Source organism: Lineus longissimus, chromosome 16 (genome assembly GCF_910592395.1).
Source record: "Lineus longissimus chromosome 16, tnLinLong1.2, whole genome shotgun sequence".
Lineage (NCBI taxonomy): Eukaryota > Metazoa > Nemertea > Pilidiophora > Heteronemertea > Lineidae > Lineus > Lineus longissimus.
In genome coordinates, this window is record NC_088323.1 from 11,853,789 (window position 1) to 11,870,927 (window position 17,139).

Sequence of the window (17,139 nt, forward strand, 5' to 3'; positions counted from 1 at the left end):
ACATTTGCTATGTATTATACACTTGAGGTATAGTTTATTTTTTCTATTTTTGGGTGTCCCCTAATTTGTTTGACATCATTGACTATGTTGGTGAATCTTTAAGGTGTTAGTACAATGTATAAATGTGCACAAAATACTCTATAAAATCCATACATGAGATTCACGATGCAGTTTCTAGGATCGTTGAAATCTAGCAATCTTGGCATGCGCACTGGCTGGAAGAGTGTTATTTTTCAATGCATTTCACTATAATTTAGGGCTCGAATGTTGTCCGTTAGGTCTGTCCAAATTTGATAAACTGTGTGTATCAGAAGAAAGGTGTATCAGAAGAAAGAGCCATATTTTGTATCAACGGCAACTTTTTCACCATATCTTGGGTCCTTGTCAAGCTATCAAAAGTAATGACAAATTGACAAAGTCATACATACATATTGGAAATAATCTAGCCACCTTGAAAATTTCAGCAAATTCTGTCATGTGCATCTTGCCGAATTCAGGTTCTTAATGTACTTGAAATGCATTGGTTCCCTTCTAACCAGGTCAGGCACAAGCATCAACATTGATGCCACAAGTGCTACGACAGTACATCAGACCGTGTTGTGAGTCGTGAATGACATTATGTCGTGAAAGTCATGTATATGCTCCTGTTACCTTTTTAGGCTCTTTCTTACGGGTTTGCTGGCCATCCCTTGGCGAACTTGGATTCATTGCAGAACCGGTCATACTCTGGACCATCAATGATTCCCGCGACTCCTTGCCCAAACCATGCTCCAGCATTCCAGGAAAATGTTGCATCATGAGGGAGTCTACAGGTAACATCATAGATTTTGTCTCGCGTAATGGACTCTTCCCATGAGAGGGGTCACGTTCACGAAGTGGGCTACGGATCACTACGGGGGACTCGCACTGGGGGCTATTCTCCCTTGGAGAATCTGACGTCCAGGGAAATTCTTGGGAGAATGGCTGTTTCATGATTGGGCCTGGAGTTGGCGGTTTCATTTCGATAGACTCAGAGATCTGCAATGATTCCGGTGTTGGCTAAACAGAGAATGATAATGTCTTCTATGTTATATATCCTAAGTAAAAAACCTGATGAAATCCTATGAATCATTCAAAAAATTTGCTTTCAACAGATTAAATGATATTATTACCGACAAAGACTATAGAGGCATGAGGACTCTGTTTTCAATACATCTTGACCTTGCCAATAACAACACACCATCAATAGACTTTATAGATTTCAACATGTACTGCTTTTCTTCCTTCTCAACACAGGAAAGAAATCCTCATTTTTTGCCCTGTACATCTTGTCAATTAACCGCCAAGTCAGAGAGGTTTAGAAATGTCGTCAAGTCATTACTTCAGCAGCGACTTCATAGAATGTCTCACAAGGGCTTATGTTTGGCATGAAGACGAAACTCAAGACTCGCATTTCTAACTTAACCCCTTTGCTCCTGCACGTGGTATTTACCGGGTAAAGGCTTAACCACCAAAATAATAATTCAGTGACTCCGAAATGTGTCAAAATGGAAACATACGCCGAGCTTAAGAAAAGATTGTCCTGGCACAGGGTACATTTCTTCCTAAACAGTATCTTTGTTGCAATGATGAGGGAAAAAAAGGTCAAATATCTGAGAATTCTTTAAAATTTTGTTCAGAGTGGCGGCTAGCACAAAAGGGCATTATTCAGACACAAAGGAGAGTGTGTTTGAGCCCCAGTTGGTACCATACACTCTTAACTCTTTCAGCCTACAAACCGTATAAAGTGTAGCCAAGGGTTACAGCTGGAGTTTGATGCATAGAGCTTGACTAAGTGCCGATAAATAACCATGTCACAATTGTTTTGCAGAAAAGACACTCAAAACCCTGCAGACGAGAAAGGGGTAAAGAGAAGGGTTAAAGTCCCAGAATGCATCAATGGCATGATGCAAACTCACGATATTTTCTTGATAAATGTGCCCCAAAAGTGCAAGGTGATTTTCACCAAAACTTCCTACCATATAACTTCCAACTGTAGTGACACACACCCATGTTAAATTGGCAATATTTGCAAATAAAATGGTCCAGGGACCATGCGCTCACCTCGGGTAATGTAATGCATGTCATTTGCAGTGGATATGGGGAGAACAGTTTCTGGCTAGTTTCACCAGTTCTGATTCCACTGAATAATATTATTCTTCTCGGCTCAATGGCACAAAAGAAAATTCCCAGTACCATCTCGGTGTAGCATTTTGGTAATAAAGTTGACTTGACATCTGTTCAACAGTTTAGGAGTACTAGGACTTTGTTGGATTTTCAAGATGGTGGCCTGGTGGCCATATTTGTCATGGGATTTGATTGAAAATTAGGGATATATTGATAAGAGTACATAGATACATAATCACGTGAAGTTTGGTTGCAATCCGATCACTAGTTTCGAAGTAATAGGACTTTGTTTAATTTTCGTAGATGGATTTGACTGAAAATCAGGAATGTTGCAGAGAGTACATAGATCTACAATCACATGAAATTTGGTTACAATCCGACTTTGTTTAATTTTCATATTTGAAGGCCGGGCAGGACAAATTTTTGGGGTAGAACAGAGGGTCCCTAGATACATGTCCTCACAAGTTTAGAAGCTTCTAGCTCAAATAGAAACGAAACATGCCACCTTATCGGTTTAGTGAACTTTGACCTCTGTGACCTTGAAAAGTCAAATCAAAACCAGGTCAAATCAAAACCTGGGTGATATGTCATTTTGCCTTATCAGATATACCCAGCATATAAATGTTGTCACTCTACATACAACCATTAGCTTCAAGGCAAAAAATTTCCAAGATGACCGCCTGGAGGCCAGAAAGTAGGTCATATCACGAAAAAGAAAAATACGTCTGGGCATATTGCCCAAAGCTGCCATCACACCAAGTTTTAGCCATCTAGCCCTATCAGTGATGAAACGTGCTCCACTAACAGACGACGATGGACGCCACAGTATGTATAAGCTCCCCAGAGATGAGCTAAAAATGAAAAAGAAACAAGGCCATGCACTTTTCTAGGCCACCCTGTATAGTTATAAGAGCGAAGGTGGAATCAAGAGTCACAATAACATTTCTTAACCTCCTCATGGTCAAGATTTTTGGAAAATTTTTTGAATCAGGATCCATGTCATATTTACCTTGACTATCAAAGAGACAGCACCGTCAGGCCCAGGGACTTGTAAGAGATCCTGTAATTCTTTCTTGAATGACTAAAAGAGACAATTAAAAATCACAATAAAAAAACTGGCACATGTTTCACTAAAGCTTCCAAGTAGATGGCCATGACGCCATGAAATTGTCCACACTCTCAATGAGAACACAACCGAAACTGTTGACTTTGTTGACACTTCCAAACTGGTTTCTCTATTGATCTTCAACAAAAAAGAACACATGGATGCTAAGCGTCTTGCTGATAAGTACAAGCACTCGATGAAGCGTACCAAGGTTTATTTACCTTCAGACTTTCATTACACGGGCCTCTCCCAGCCACCACTACGCAAGCCGTTGCCATTTTTGCATTCTTTATTGACAAAAGTGCGACACATTTCCAAAATGTAGGTTATCCACACAACTTTAGCCCACTTGATTAAGGGTTGGTGTCATGTTAAGAAGGCAACAACCAACTACATGTATGTTCAAATAGTTCTACAGGGTGTATAAAAAAAATGGAACAGTTGCTCTTTTCCCTAATACTCTAGGATAGATATGACAGATACATGTAGGTCATATTATGCATATGGATCTTAGCTTCAAATTGACACCGTTCATGTTTGAATAGTGTTCCGCATGGCTTGTCAGGCACTGTTTAAACAAAATGACCTGAAATCCCATTTGTTGCAGGGTGAAGATTACGTTTGTAGTTGATCCTCTTGTGTCTTAATAATCACTGCATAACATTCTTAAGTAACACCCAGATGGTAGGAAAATTGTTGTCACTCGATCCAGGTATTGAAAAGGGGCACCAACCTTAGCCCACTAAAGATCACGAACACCTCCAGCCCGATTCCTCCTATAATGAGCATTGAGCCACTGGAATGATCTTAAGGTTTATCATTTCCAAGTAACGTTCGCCGCTTATGTTCCGTTCAAAGAACATGGCCTGATCAACAGACCATTACTGTGAAGTCCGAGCCATAATGTCAGTTTTTGGTGAGAATCATTCCTATCGAAACTGATTGGTGGGTCGTTTCCCTAGATGGGACAGGTCTGTTGGGATACCCGACAGGCGAAGGCTTCTCTCACTCTTGCCAAACTTCCCAAGCGCGCATATTCAGTGACAATGAATGAACTCTCCTGTGGCCTAAGCTGCCCCATTATTCCAATGATCATGCACATATGCATTACATTATATGTCCTAGCATCTGGGCATTACTTAAGAATGTTACGCAATGAATAAGACACTGAGCATCATATACAAACATAATCCTCAGCTTGCAACAAATGGGATATCGTTTAAACAGTGCGTGACAAGCCATGCGGAATGCTATTCATACATGAATGGTGTCAATATGAAGCTAGGATACATACCCATAATATGACCTACATGTATCTGTCATATCTATCCTCGAGTTGCAAATATTGGGGAAAATAGCAACTGTTCCATTTTTATTGATACACCCTGTAGTACATATGCACTACTCACTATCACCATTCACTGTCCGTGCCTGGTTGGTCTGAGTAGTAGTTAAATGACCTGAAATGGGTCTCTCCCATCTCACAGAACATCAAAACTATAGACGAATTTAAAGAAGACGAATCAGTGCCAAAAAAATCAAATGCGCACCCTCAGAGGGCCGACTTTGTACAATGCCTAGAGACACGGCAATCCTTTGTTCAAGGGGAAACGCATGACTGGTCAGCACCAAAACAAACTTCTTCAAATTCGTCTGTTACGCTTACATGAGGAATATGATAAAATGAAATAGAGGGCATTCCGCAAAACATGCAAGGTTTGATAAGACCTCGCAGGTATTCGTTCCGGAACACCCTTCTGGACCAGTACTGTTGTGGCTGCACTGTACAACACACTGTTTTGCAATTACATCATCACATGCACACTCAACAACATTTGAGGATTACCTAAAATGCAAATGACAATAAATGTTTCATCACCTATGAGTTATCAACTGTACGGTACAGGACCGGCAAGACAAATTAGCGGGGTATCTCATGCCAGTGAAGCAAGGGTAATGGTAATGCTAAAGGGGTTTGAGAAAAGGAAAGGAAGTCAGCTGAATGAAACAGAGAGTTGACTGTTAAAAATTTTAAGAATATGGCTGCTCAATATTTACCCTTCAGGCCACTCCCAACTCAGTCCTCAGATTCACTGGGAAATTTCAAGAAAATGTTGCATTTTCAGCCTTTTACATCCCCTTCAAACACTTGAAGGTACTACTAATGCTAAGGTTTTAATGTCTAGGCCCTTGGCAGCTAGTGGAAATTGTCAAAGATGAATTGTAGGCATCAGTATTAGGGGATTGAAGAAGGCTGGCCGAGGCTATACTAGTGTTGTGAGGGCCTTACAGGCATATAAAGGAGCCAGAGAAGAGATTAACTAAACTATATATATAGCAAGCATCTTACATCTGGTTTCTCTTCCTCGAGCTGTAAAAAAGCAAAGCAGGGTGTAACCCACTCCTCATTACACAAAATATGACTACGGTCAAAATGGCATTATATTCCTTTGTCTGTCTTGAGAACCTAATTTTACAAAGCAAGTGTTGAGGTGAGGGATGATTTCCTTTGCAAGCCAAATGTACCCCAGAGGGCTTCGAAGGGCTTTGGAGCGCACAGACTGCCATGGCAGCGGTGGCATTGGTTATACTCAAGCCCTGTAAAGTTAAGTGGCCAGCTTTGAATGCCTGCAATCAGTGTGTACTTCAGTTTGTGTTGTTCAGGGTCAGTTCAGGAGACCAAGTCCATTAACCCATCCCCAAGTGGACCCTCCAATGTTAAGATTACCTCATTGATTCATTTATTTTCCAATAGAAATGAGGTGATTCTAGTTAGAGTCTGTAGAATCATCGGTGATATCCAGGTGACCTTTGAACCAGGGATCGGCCACCTCAGGTTTTTGGTCCAATAGTGAATGAAATGGCCAGGGCCATTGTGCTCACCTCATGTGGAGGAAAGATGGATAAAGAGCATGGTATTGTGTCATGTAGTGTTAGGTTTGATGTAGGTCCAAGCAATTACAATTTCCCCAAAATGGCCAATTTACAGTACATTCGACCTCGGTGACCTTGAAAAGTAGGTCAAATCAAAGAAGACCCGGGCGACACATTGAATGGTTGTTAGAATTAGATGTACCTATGATATAAAATTGGTGCCAATCGGGCAAGTCATTACTAGGAATAATGGCATTTTGAAGAATTTAGGATTTGGCCCCTCCCTGGAGGCCAAACGGCAAATCAGATCGCACCAAACTTCGGTACCTGAGATCACCTGACCAAGGGGTACATGTGTACTTAATTTGTGATTAATAGTCATTGCAGCTAAGAAACGTGCCATAGTTACGGCCTGACGGCGAATTTACGCCATTTGACCTCTGTGACCTTGACAAGAAGGTCAAATTAAAAACCTGTGTGACATATACTGTATGGTGGTTAGATGTACCCATTATATCAAATTGGTGGCAATCGGGCAAGAAGTTAAGGAATAATCACATTTTTAAGGTTTTTGGATTTTGCCCCCTGGTGGTCAAGTGGTGAATCATATTGGACCAAACTTCGGTCCCTGAGATCACCTGACTAAGGGGTAAATGTGTACCAAATTTGGTATCAATAGTCATTGCAGTTTAGAAACGTGCCATCGTTACATCCTAACGGCCAATTTACACCATTTGACCTCTGTGACCTTGAAAAGGAGGTCAAATCAAAAACCCGGAGGATATATGATGCACCTTTGCTAGAAGTACCTACCATATTTTTTTCAAAATTTCCCGACTACTATTAAGGGAGATATTGCATATTTTCACTTTTAACGTTTGGCCCCCTGGTGGCCAAACCATGAAACGAATCGAACCGAAACTTGGTCTCCAAGGTGTCATTACATAAGGGTACATGTGTACCAAGTTTCAACTCAATAGCTCTAACAGTTACGAAACGTGCCCTGCTAACGGACGACGGACGACGACGACGGACGACGGACGCCACGGACGACGACGACGACGACGACGACGGACGACGGACGCCACGGTATGGGATAAGCTCACCTCTGCTAAGAGGTGAGCTAATAAAGGAATAAATAAATGCCATTTTGACTCGGCTGTACTGTGTGAAGTAAGGTGTGGGGTCAAGCGTTTAAAAGACATTTCTAGAGAAGCTCAAGATGCTGGATGCTACAGAACTCCAATTTAAGCAAACAAATGTGCAAACAATTATTTAGTTTCAAACAATTCATGAGTGATATTGTGAAAGATCTGTATAATTGGTGTTTGTCCAATGCCAATCCTGTAGAATGAATGAATTGAAAGTGCCATTAATTTCAAGTAACAATAGCACATCACAGACTTTTCATTTCATTAAGACATGATACGTATCGCAAAGCTTGCAACGAAATTTGCAAGTCTGCGAGGTCGATCACATGCGCCTGTGACAAAATCTGATATCACTGCGTTACATTATAAATATATGAAACGGTCAGGGGCATTGTGCTCACCTGAGATCACCTTTTATGTTTTTACTAAGCAGTGACATTATATTGATTTGCTCTGTGATACAAATTGAGTGATAGTCAGCACTGTCTCCTTAGTTCATATACTTTCATTGTCTAAGTGTGTGTACAGGCACACTCTTATTTAAACTGATACAATTTTTAAGTATTATTATCTCATGATAAATAAGAACATCAAACATTTGATAAAGAGCGCTGAACTTATTTTTTCAATTGTCGATAGACCTGATAGAATAAGGCCACTTCGAGAGGGAGAGATACAATTTATTACCTTTTAAATGCATTTTTACAGATAATTAATCAATTGTGATCTGTTCATGCAGAAAAGTTATCGTCCAAACAGAAATAGTGTGGTTTAAAATGAACTCAAAATAGGGTTGAAGAAATACACAGTGTATTGATCTCCATGGATGCAATTGGAAGGCCTGGCCATAGTAACATCCACTTGGCTAATTTGTGCCATTTGACCGCTGTGACAGAGAAAGATACAGATGATAGCTTTATAAAGCATGAGGCAGACGAGTGACTTAAAGGGACAACTTGGGCGTGGTCGTTACCTGGCCAGGAGGATAATGACTCTACTTTACACCATGCGCCGCCACCAGTAGTATCCCAAAATGCTGAGTTCTAATAATGATTTTGGACGGTGTTGCGAAGCAGTTTTGGACATGGCATGTGAATTTCAGGCAGGCTTATGGTAACACCCTGTTTTAGTGCATTGTTTATTGCAGCTCAATAACTTTTCAATCATCCTGTTTGGAGAAGTCATGGTCCTGCTGGAAGCCATTTTGTATGAAAAACCAACATATCTCATACAAAGTTGTCCCTTTAAAACAGCAGCTATCTGCAGATCACTGCTGTGTGCAACTAAAACAATCTCCCATCTGTTGGTAAAACCAAGTATGGCTCTATACTTGGTAAAACCAGTAATCCTTGAGCTGGATTTTGATTCGCAGGTCGCTGTTACCTGTTAGAGGTCGCGAAGACCACGGCAAACGAGTGATTATTGTTGCATGCAATTTAAATTGCAGGTACATGTAGCAGCAAGTTAAATTGCTTGTTCACGTTAGCTTCTAAATAACATGCCACAGATATACCCTAATGGCCGATTTACACCATTTGTCCTCTGTGACCTTGAAAAGTGGGTCAAATCAAAAGGTGAGTGGTGCACTTTATGGCAATAGTTCGTCTTGTATATTCTTCGGCTAGTGTGGTCATCCAAAGATTTTGACTATAAGCCGATTAAGGAGTGTACGTCAATCTACAGCAGCTTATAATTAGTTTGTGGCCTAGCTCACTTGTTCAATCAACATGAAATGATCAGACAGCAACAGAATTGGCATTGAACATTTTATGTTATTCTAAATGCATGTTTGGACACACCGCTATTAACTAAATAAAGCAAGACTGATTCTGAGATATTTCTCTTCATTCACTAAATTCATAGTAATAGTCAGGTCTGATTCACTTTCCCAACATTAAGCCGTCCTTATTTTCAAGAGCCAATTGAAAATCCATACAACAAAAAGAAGTACACATTCAATGTAAAGAAAAAAATTCATTTATAAAATAGATCAAAACAACTAATCAGGAACAGTTCTACTTGAATCTGATGAAGAATTAACCTGTTCAATGTTTTTAACATCATAATACTAGGTGACACAAAAACGGTTTCCTACTTTTGACTTTTAAAAACTTCAAAAAGATCAATCTCATATTTACCTAATTTCTGCCAGATGCAACTGAGATCAGAACTTTTTGTTCCTAATTTGTTTGACGTTATTGCGAGCATTAGTTATTGCAGAATAGGCATTTACACTTTGCAACCATTTTACGTCAGAGCAGGTTGGCAAAATAAGGTGCAATTGGTCACATGTCAACCTCTTACACGACAGTAACAATCATTCAAGCCATGATTGTTTTTTACAGGGTGAATCATAGAGGTCTTGATGAATCTCACAAAAGGAAGCAAACCTCAGTGCCACATTACCCACTAAACATCAAAACAGTCGCTCGTAGATTACTACTGTCTTCTTAGAGTTGGACGACCAATCAGATTGAACTAAACCAGACCGGGCACGAAAATCACCAAAAGTTTATAAGTTTTTTGGCATTACGCTAAACCAATTAATGCACATAATGAAATTAAACAAATAAGGATCGAAAAGTGTTTCAGCTGTACATTTGAATTATTCAAAGTAAGAAGTACTTAATATTTCGTGTGTCACCTAGTATAAATATAGAAAATCCAGAATCATATGTTAACCTGAAGGACAGAAGCAATTTTCAGAGGAATCTGCTTACAATCAGACCAGACATTTCACTCTACAAATTAGGGGTGGGTCGTTTTTCAAAACTAAACTTCCAAAAACTTGGTGTCAAGCTGAATAAGACTATGACCAGATGGCAGTAACATGACTCACACCAAGTTAGAGCCCAGGATAAACCTCTAATTTTGCCAGGCTTTTTATTTTTGTAAATCAACTCAATTTGAAAGCAACATTTTCATCTTCAATTTCAAGAAGAAAAAAATCCAATAAATACACCTTTTTTGAAGAAACTGAAAGAAACTACATAATCAGCTCCAAAAATGTTGAGAAAAAGATATTTGTTTCTTCAAATCATAAAAATGAATATGTTCCACTACCAAAATTCAGCGGATCACAGTAGATTTTTTGGAACAAGCGGGTCGTCAAGTACGAGAATTCATTCATCTCAAGGATTTTTTTAATGAAATTTGCTCTAGTCCTCCTTATGAGTTAAAAAGCACCTAGGGTTTATAAAGCACCGGTATGTATCAGTGTTGCACCACATTGCTATGATTTACCTTCAACTGAACCAGACAGGCGCTGGAGATTTGAAGTTGGAAGCTCTTGGAAGGCTATATTTTAGGACAATTTTGATTTGTTGAGTATTCTGTAACACGTAATGATAGCATGGGCCATCACACATGGCCTCCAACTGGACATAGGCCAGGTAGGTGATATGGATGATTTGGAAGAATGTGTAAAACAAGGTACATGTACTTTTACTGGTGACACCACAATCGATGCAGCTGTCTATTTTAAAAGCAATGGTGACAGGTATGGAAACAAACTTTAATGCAGTCGTCCCGAAATGCAATAAAAAATGGACCAAAATCAGTGTCCTTATAGAGAGGACGTCCTGCTCATAGAGGTGACCACTAAGAGAAGCTTCATTGTGGTTATTTTGATTAAGAACCAACATGAGACCAATAAGAATATTTATTATAAGAAGCCGTTATCAAGAAATAATAACTGGTCATGCAATTTCAGCACTTCAATCAAAAATGCAGGATTTTTATACTGAAGTCCATTCTTGCTAAAAACAATTGTCAAATCATAATGCAGTACAAGAAAGAACTTAACATGCCATGCAGCATTCTGCAAAATGTGCGAGACGAACCTCGATGCTAAAAGTTCCCACCGGAGCAGAGAGAGGAGCTGGGCGCTCGGGGAGTAGGATGTCCTAGCAACAAAACAATAAGTATCATTGATAGTTTTCATATAAGGTGCAATATCCACAAAAGTTATCATGTACAAGTCACCAAAAGATCAGACAATTTTGGCGAAATATCAAAAACTCAACTTCAAGATTATTGAGAACTGAGCTGTCTTATAAAAGTTTTGCATCCACCCTAAATGACTAACGGTTAAAGAGGTATGCTCATGAAAGGAAGTGCACAATATGGCCGGTCGAACTCACAGCCGGTCATCGACAGACAGTCATATCTGATTAAAACAATAAATGATTTTTAATGCATTCTATAAACCAACTATACAAAGTTTAATAAATGTACAAGGACCAATCACCATACCCATGGTACATAGGTTTAGTTGAAATATGAGCCAGACACACGACACGAAGAGAATTAGAATTGACAGGGGCCATTGTGCTCACCGGATCAAAGCCAAAAATGCGACAGTTTCATCCAAATGTCCAATTTAGATAATTGACCTTACAAAATAGGTCAAATTGACTTGTTGTCCTTCGAAGTTAAAGAGCCATTTCAGTTTCGGCCCACTGGTGTCCAAGTCAAGAACCAAATCAGACCAAAATTTTGTGCATGAGGTCATCTCACCTAGGGGTTCATATATACAAAGTTTAAAGTTCATAGCCCTTTTTGCAAATTGTCTGCGAGGATGACATTGGATGACAAAAACTGCACTATATTACATAGACTCACTGTTCCGGTGAGCCAAAAAGAAGGGGTTTGGCCAACACCTCAGGAACAGCAGTATCACGAAACATGTTTCCCCAGAATGTAAGGGATGTCTGTACAAGAAGGTCTTATTCATCAATGCAGCAATCACAGAGGGAAATCATCCGTTGAGAATAGGTTCAAACTCAAATGGTATATGTCCGTCATGCAGTCCTTTTAGATCAGGAATAAAGCACTGAGCAGAACACTCCTTACTTGGTATGAGTTGAGAAAATCTAACGATTAGCTCAATCATAGAATCGAGATGATACTCTGCTCAAAGGCTGCTCAACAATGAGCTTTACAATGAACAGTCATATCAACAGTTTTTGACAGTGCTCCACCTTCTCGAGAGATTTTGTGTCTGGCACTTGTGAACAACAGCATTCAAAGAGTTTTGAATGCTGATGAATTTTGTGATATGGAATTTCATATCTCAGTGCTTTTTAACCAAAGACAACATCCGGGGCCGAAATCGAGCCACAATAGGGAGATGCCACATTCACAGGAGTCGGAGCTGAGGAAGCCAAATCTAGACTAGCCATGCACAAAGAAAAGAATTGAACTGTCACTCTCACTTGGTCGCCTAATTATCAAAGCAAACAAAACGAGTCATTGAATGTTCTTTTTTCATTGTCTCCCCACTTTCAGAACTTCTATGTAGTTATCAGCCACACACCCATCTGGTGCAGGTGAATTCACTAGAAATCTTACTTTGAAGAACTGAAGTTTAGAAGTATGCATCAAAGAAAAAGCATCAATGTCGGGGTGTTCATCAATCAATGGGAGCGAGAATGAGTTAATCTTGAACAATCAAGGGCAACACTGTCACAATGCCTCTTTTTTTGGAGTAAGACCAAGAGGCGAATGTGACCTGATACCTTGATATTTCAAGATATTACATAGTTGTTTGCGGGAAGTACTGTGTAATGTGTATGACAAGCATTTTCAGTAGGCGAATATGATAGCAAGTTAAGAAACCCAAATTTGATATATGACACCATGGATTAAGAATAAACCTAGTAACCAAAGGTAGGTCAGGTCTTTGTGGGGACACGATATAAGATCAAATAAAGGGGTGTAGCAACACTGATAATTCTGAGTTAGAAGCAGGCAACCTACGGTCTCTTGGCCCTCTCGCACGGGCGACACAGGTAATTTAGATGGGAAAGTGCGAGCCTTTGCGAGTGACTTGTTCAAATCTGTGGTAAATGCCATCATGGAGCGAGCACGAGTCTGGCGCTCAGCATGCTTGACTCCAGACACCCGGCTTCGTACCTCCTCCAGCTCCCTTATTGCACTGTCGATGGAGTTGTGTCGGACCGGCTCTACCTGCAAGAAGTTATGAATTTCATACATTGTAGTTAATGCAGAACGCAAAATTTGCAATTTCATGGAAGCGTTTATCAGATACGTGACCCGCTCAAGCAAAACCAGTCGCATGTCGCACATAAGATGAACCTAGATGACACCAGGAGACAATAGAAGAAATTGATGTCCACAAAAGACAGACAATAGTGAAATGAACAAACAGTCCGTCTCAACCTGCCAAGTTCAGAGCGACATGCGACTGGTTTTGCTGGAATGTGTCACTTATTCTATTGAGAAAATATGGTTTTCGAAGATGGCCTCTGGAGCCCAGAAAGATGTCAAATGGCAATGAATTTTTGTGTGTCAAGTTATGTTGTCATAAGAGATCCACACACCAAGTTTCAATTTTCTTGACTCAACAATGAGCAACGTGCCACCATTGTTGACGGACGGATGACACCGGCCGATGGATGACATACAAGATGTGACGACATAAGCACCCAGGTTAGCTAAAAACTGCACTCGTTGCTATAAATCCTCGTCTTATTGGCTCAACTACAAAAACTCACAGGTGATGTAATTCTAATCATATCGCATTTGGGCAACCAGGGACATTTTAATCTAACTTAAAACAATCTCATTGTGATAAACATACAAATATAGATACTGTCAGTGTACTACTATGTCGACGCTATTAACCTGTTGAGGCCCGCCTGTTACACTTAGACTTATCAAACGTAAGATAGGCCTTTTGAACAGGCGCCCCTTGACTGTCTAAAAAGTAAATCTTACAAAGAAGTTATTTGAATATTTTCTCCAAAAACATTTTTAAGAAAATAAAAAATGCATGTTTTTTTTATTTACAGCATGGTAATTGTAGCTCAAATCCTAGGCTAAATGAATCATGCAGATATTTGGTGGTTAGGAAGTCATCCTGGTTAAGAAACATGCTAAATGTATAGTATAAAGGTCAAACCAAAGTCGGTATGACATGTGATGTATCGTTGCTTGGAGAACCTATCATAAAAATATCATCGAAAACAAGTCTCTAATAAGCGTGATATTGCACTTTGTACCTTTTTTAGTGTTGGCCCCCTGGTGGCCATGTCGACAATCCGATCGAACCGAAATTCTGTGTCAGAGGTTATATGATTTAGGGAGTAACATGTACTAAATTTCAAGTTCATAGCTTCAGCGGTTGAGAAACGTGCCATAGTTACACTCAAACGGCCAATTTACGCCATTTGACCTCTGCGAACTAGAAAATTAGGTCAAATTAAAAACCTGTATGATAATTGATATGTGATATCCTTGCTAGGAGTACCTACCATAAAACTTTCAGCGAAAATGAGTCGCTTATAAACGAGATATTGCACTTTTTAGGTTTTAACTTTTGGCCCCTTGTGGCCCAGTCGAGAATCGAATCGGACCAAAATTCGGTGTCAGAGGTTATCTGATTTATGGAGAAAATGTGTACCAAATTTCAAGTACATAACTTCAGCGGTTAAGAAACGTGCCATAGTTACACTCAAACGGCCAATTCACGCCATTTGACCTCTGTGACCTTGAAAATTAGGTTAAATCAAAAACCCGTACGTGATGTATCCTTGCTAGGAGTACCTGCCATAAAAATTTTAGGGAAAACGAGATATAAGCGAGATAACGCACTTTTTAGGTTTTAACTTTTGCCCCCCTGGTGGCCAAGTCGAGAATCAGATCGGACCGAAAGTCAGTGTCAGAGGTCACCTGACCTGGGGGGTTATGTGTACAAAGTTTCAAGTTCATAGCCCTAGCGGTTAAGAAACGTGCCACTGTTTTTGAAACAGGATACAGAAGACGACGGACACTGCGGTGTTGTATAGACTCCCCCAAAAAAACCTCCATTGCCAGACCATGTGTTGAAAATAAAACCAAAATGCAGTCAGTTTTTTTAAGTTTATCATTTTTATGGATACACTCTGTAGATCACACCTGAACATGGCCTAATGCGATTTAATGTTTTTTCAATGGTAATTGCAAAACTCCTCACCCGGGGGGGGTGCACTGAGCAATGATTTAGTCTAATGGAAAGGCCTGTTTTTACCTTATGGTCCTTGCCAAAACCATGTGGACAAAAGCAACAGAAGGACATTTCAAGAACTCAAATATTCTTCAATCACACATACCTCTGGAAGTTCCCACATAGAATCTGAAGAGTTCTGTTTGTAGTAATAAGTCTTCCCAGCTGCATCTACCGAGCTCAGCCAATGCTCCTCTGTCGATGTGTTGATGTATTGCTTCTCATCATTATCACCAAGCTCCACAATCCAGCCCGGTGGGAGGGGCTTCCCATTGGCATCCACACCCTGGGGCACCACCCCATTGGTTGGTGTATCTGCACCTTTGACGTCATTCGCCTGGAAACAGGATATGAGACGAATTTTCATAACCAGACACAAAACCCCAATTCTCGAAGAACTTCACTGGCTGGCTGTGAGATCACGCATCATTTTCTGTGCCCTCCTGGTGATGTACAAAGTCTTCCACCAGCATGACAGCCCTGTGTTCTTGAGGGAGCTGCTCAGTCTGTGTAAGCCTGGAGGCCAACTCCGGCCCTTCAACGGCCTGTGGGTCCTCTCTATCCCTCACACCAAGACTGTGACCTATGGAAGCTTCCTGTGGCTGCCAGACAGTGGAACTCCCTCCAATTAAGCACACGTGATCTCACAGCCCCAAACACTTTCAAAAAGCATCTGAAAACCAGACTTTTAAAAAAGGATTTTGACTATATTTTAAAGTCAATTTACTCTGATTCTCATTGTTTTTGTTTTGTCTTACTACTGTATTGTTTACAATCTTAATCACATTGAACATTTATTATCAATAAATAACTATTATCATAGAATACTATCAACCATGAGTGCATATAGCCAACCAAATTACTCCTATTAATAATAATAATAGATAAAATTGTCATTTATATGACACAAACTTTCCAGAAAAGAGTCCTGTTCAAGGGCGCCCTCCCATCTAGTAGTAGTACTGTCACTACTGTCTGTAAAGTTGTTTTTTTATCTGTCTCCTGAATGCATCATAAGTATTTTGTTTCTGATGTTTCTCTTTATGCTATTCCATAGCCTGGGGGCACTCCTGGATAAAGCTCAGCCTCCAAACTTAGCAGCAGTTGGCAAATCTCGTTCACCAACTGAGGACTCAGTCTTATTGCCAAAGTACTTTTTGCCCTGGCGCCCAGATTGGCTTGTCAAAAAAAACGGACAACCCTCATTTCATCGAAGTTTTGCAATGTATTGCTCTCTTAATACATACATGCAACTTTTACCTGGACTGGAGACGAGAGCTGGAATAATTTTCTTGTCAAAAATAGTGCCCAATACCGAAATTTTAGCTTTCAGAGGAGACTAATAAGTTTATGATTGGTTCTAGTTTGCAGGTCACTGTTTTTGCCAGCAGTTCATGTCAACTCAAGATGGCCACAGCCACAGCACTATTTTTTACATGCTCAATAATCGAGGTGAGCCAAAAAGATACCATACCTCAACTTTTTCTGAATCCTCCTTCCTTGGACTAAACCTTGGAGGCTTCCAGGATGTTTCCGATGTCACCTTATTGTAATAAAACGGACGATTTTTTGATGGATCGATGTGCATTTCCCAGCCATCTGAAAAAGTCTTCACCGGTAGAGACTTTCCTGGTTGTGGTGGTGGGGGAGGTTCGGGACTCGTCTTCACTTTAATGTGAGCTTGTATGTCGGCGAGGTTCATATATTCATGACTTTGATCTGTGTGTGTTGTCTGGCCGGGCTGGAAAGGAATACGAAGGCTCATGCAGTATGTTTGCAGTATTCTTTTCTTAAATTTTTTTCAGTGTTGAATTCTCCTGTACAATGCATGTACATAGGGGTTAGGCATAATATGT

At 40.1% G+C, this 17,139-nt stretch overlaps 1 protein-coding gene across 9 annotated transcripts in view; it reads right to left on the bottom strand.

Moving 5' to 3' along the window:
- LOC135500257 (rho GTPase-activating protein 12-like) overlaps window positions 1-17,139 on the bottom strand; it is an 82,505-nt gene that overhangs the window by 50,219 nt on the left and 15,147 nt on the right. For 3 of the 9 annotated variants that reach the window (XM_064791594.1, XM_064791593.1, XM_064791591.1), the window contains exons 3-8: window positions 16,758-17,024; window positions 15,390-15,620; window positions 13,036-13,245; window positions 11,118-11,180; window positions 3,155-3,226; window positions 652-1,038 (exon numbers count right to left, since the gene is read on the bottom strand). In XM_064791594.1, the coding sequence (XP_064647664.1) occupies window positions 652-1,038; window positions 3,155-3,226; window positions 11,118-11,180; window positions 13,036-13,245; window positions 15,390-15,620; window positions 16,758-17,024 (1,230 nt within the window). The remainder of the gene's footprint in view (window positions 1-651; window positions 1,039-3,154; window positions 3,227-11,117; window positions 11,181-13,035; window positions 13,246-15,389; window positions 15,621-16,757; window positions 17,025-17,139) is intronic. The other 6 variants (XM_064791595.1, XM_064791596.1, XM_064791592.1 and 3 more) reach the window with 6 other exon arrangements.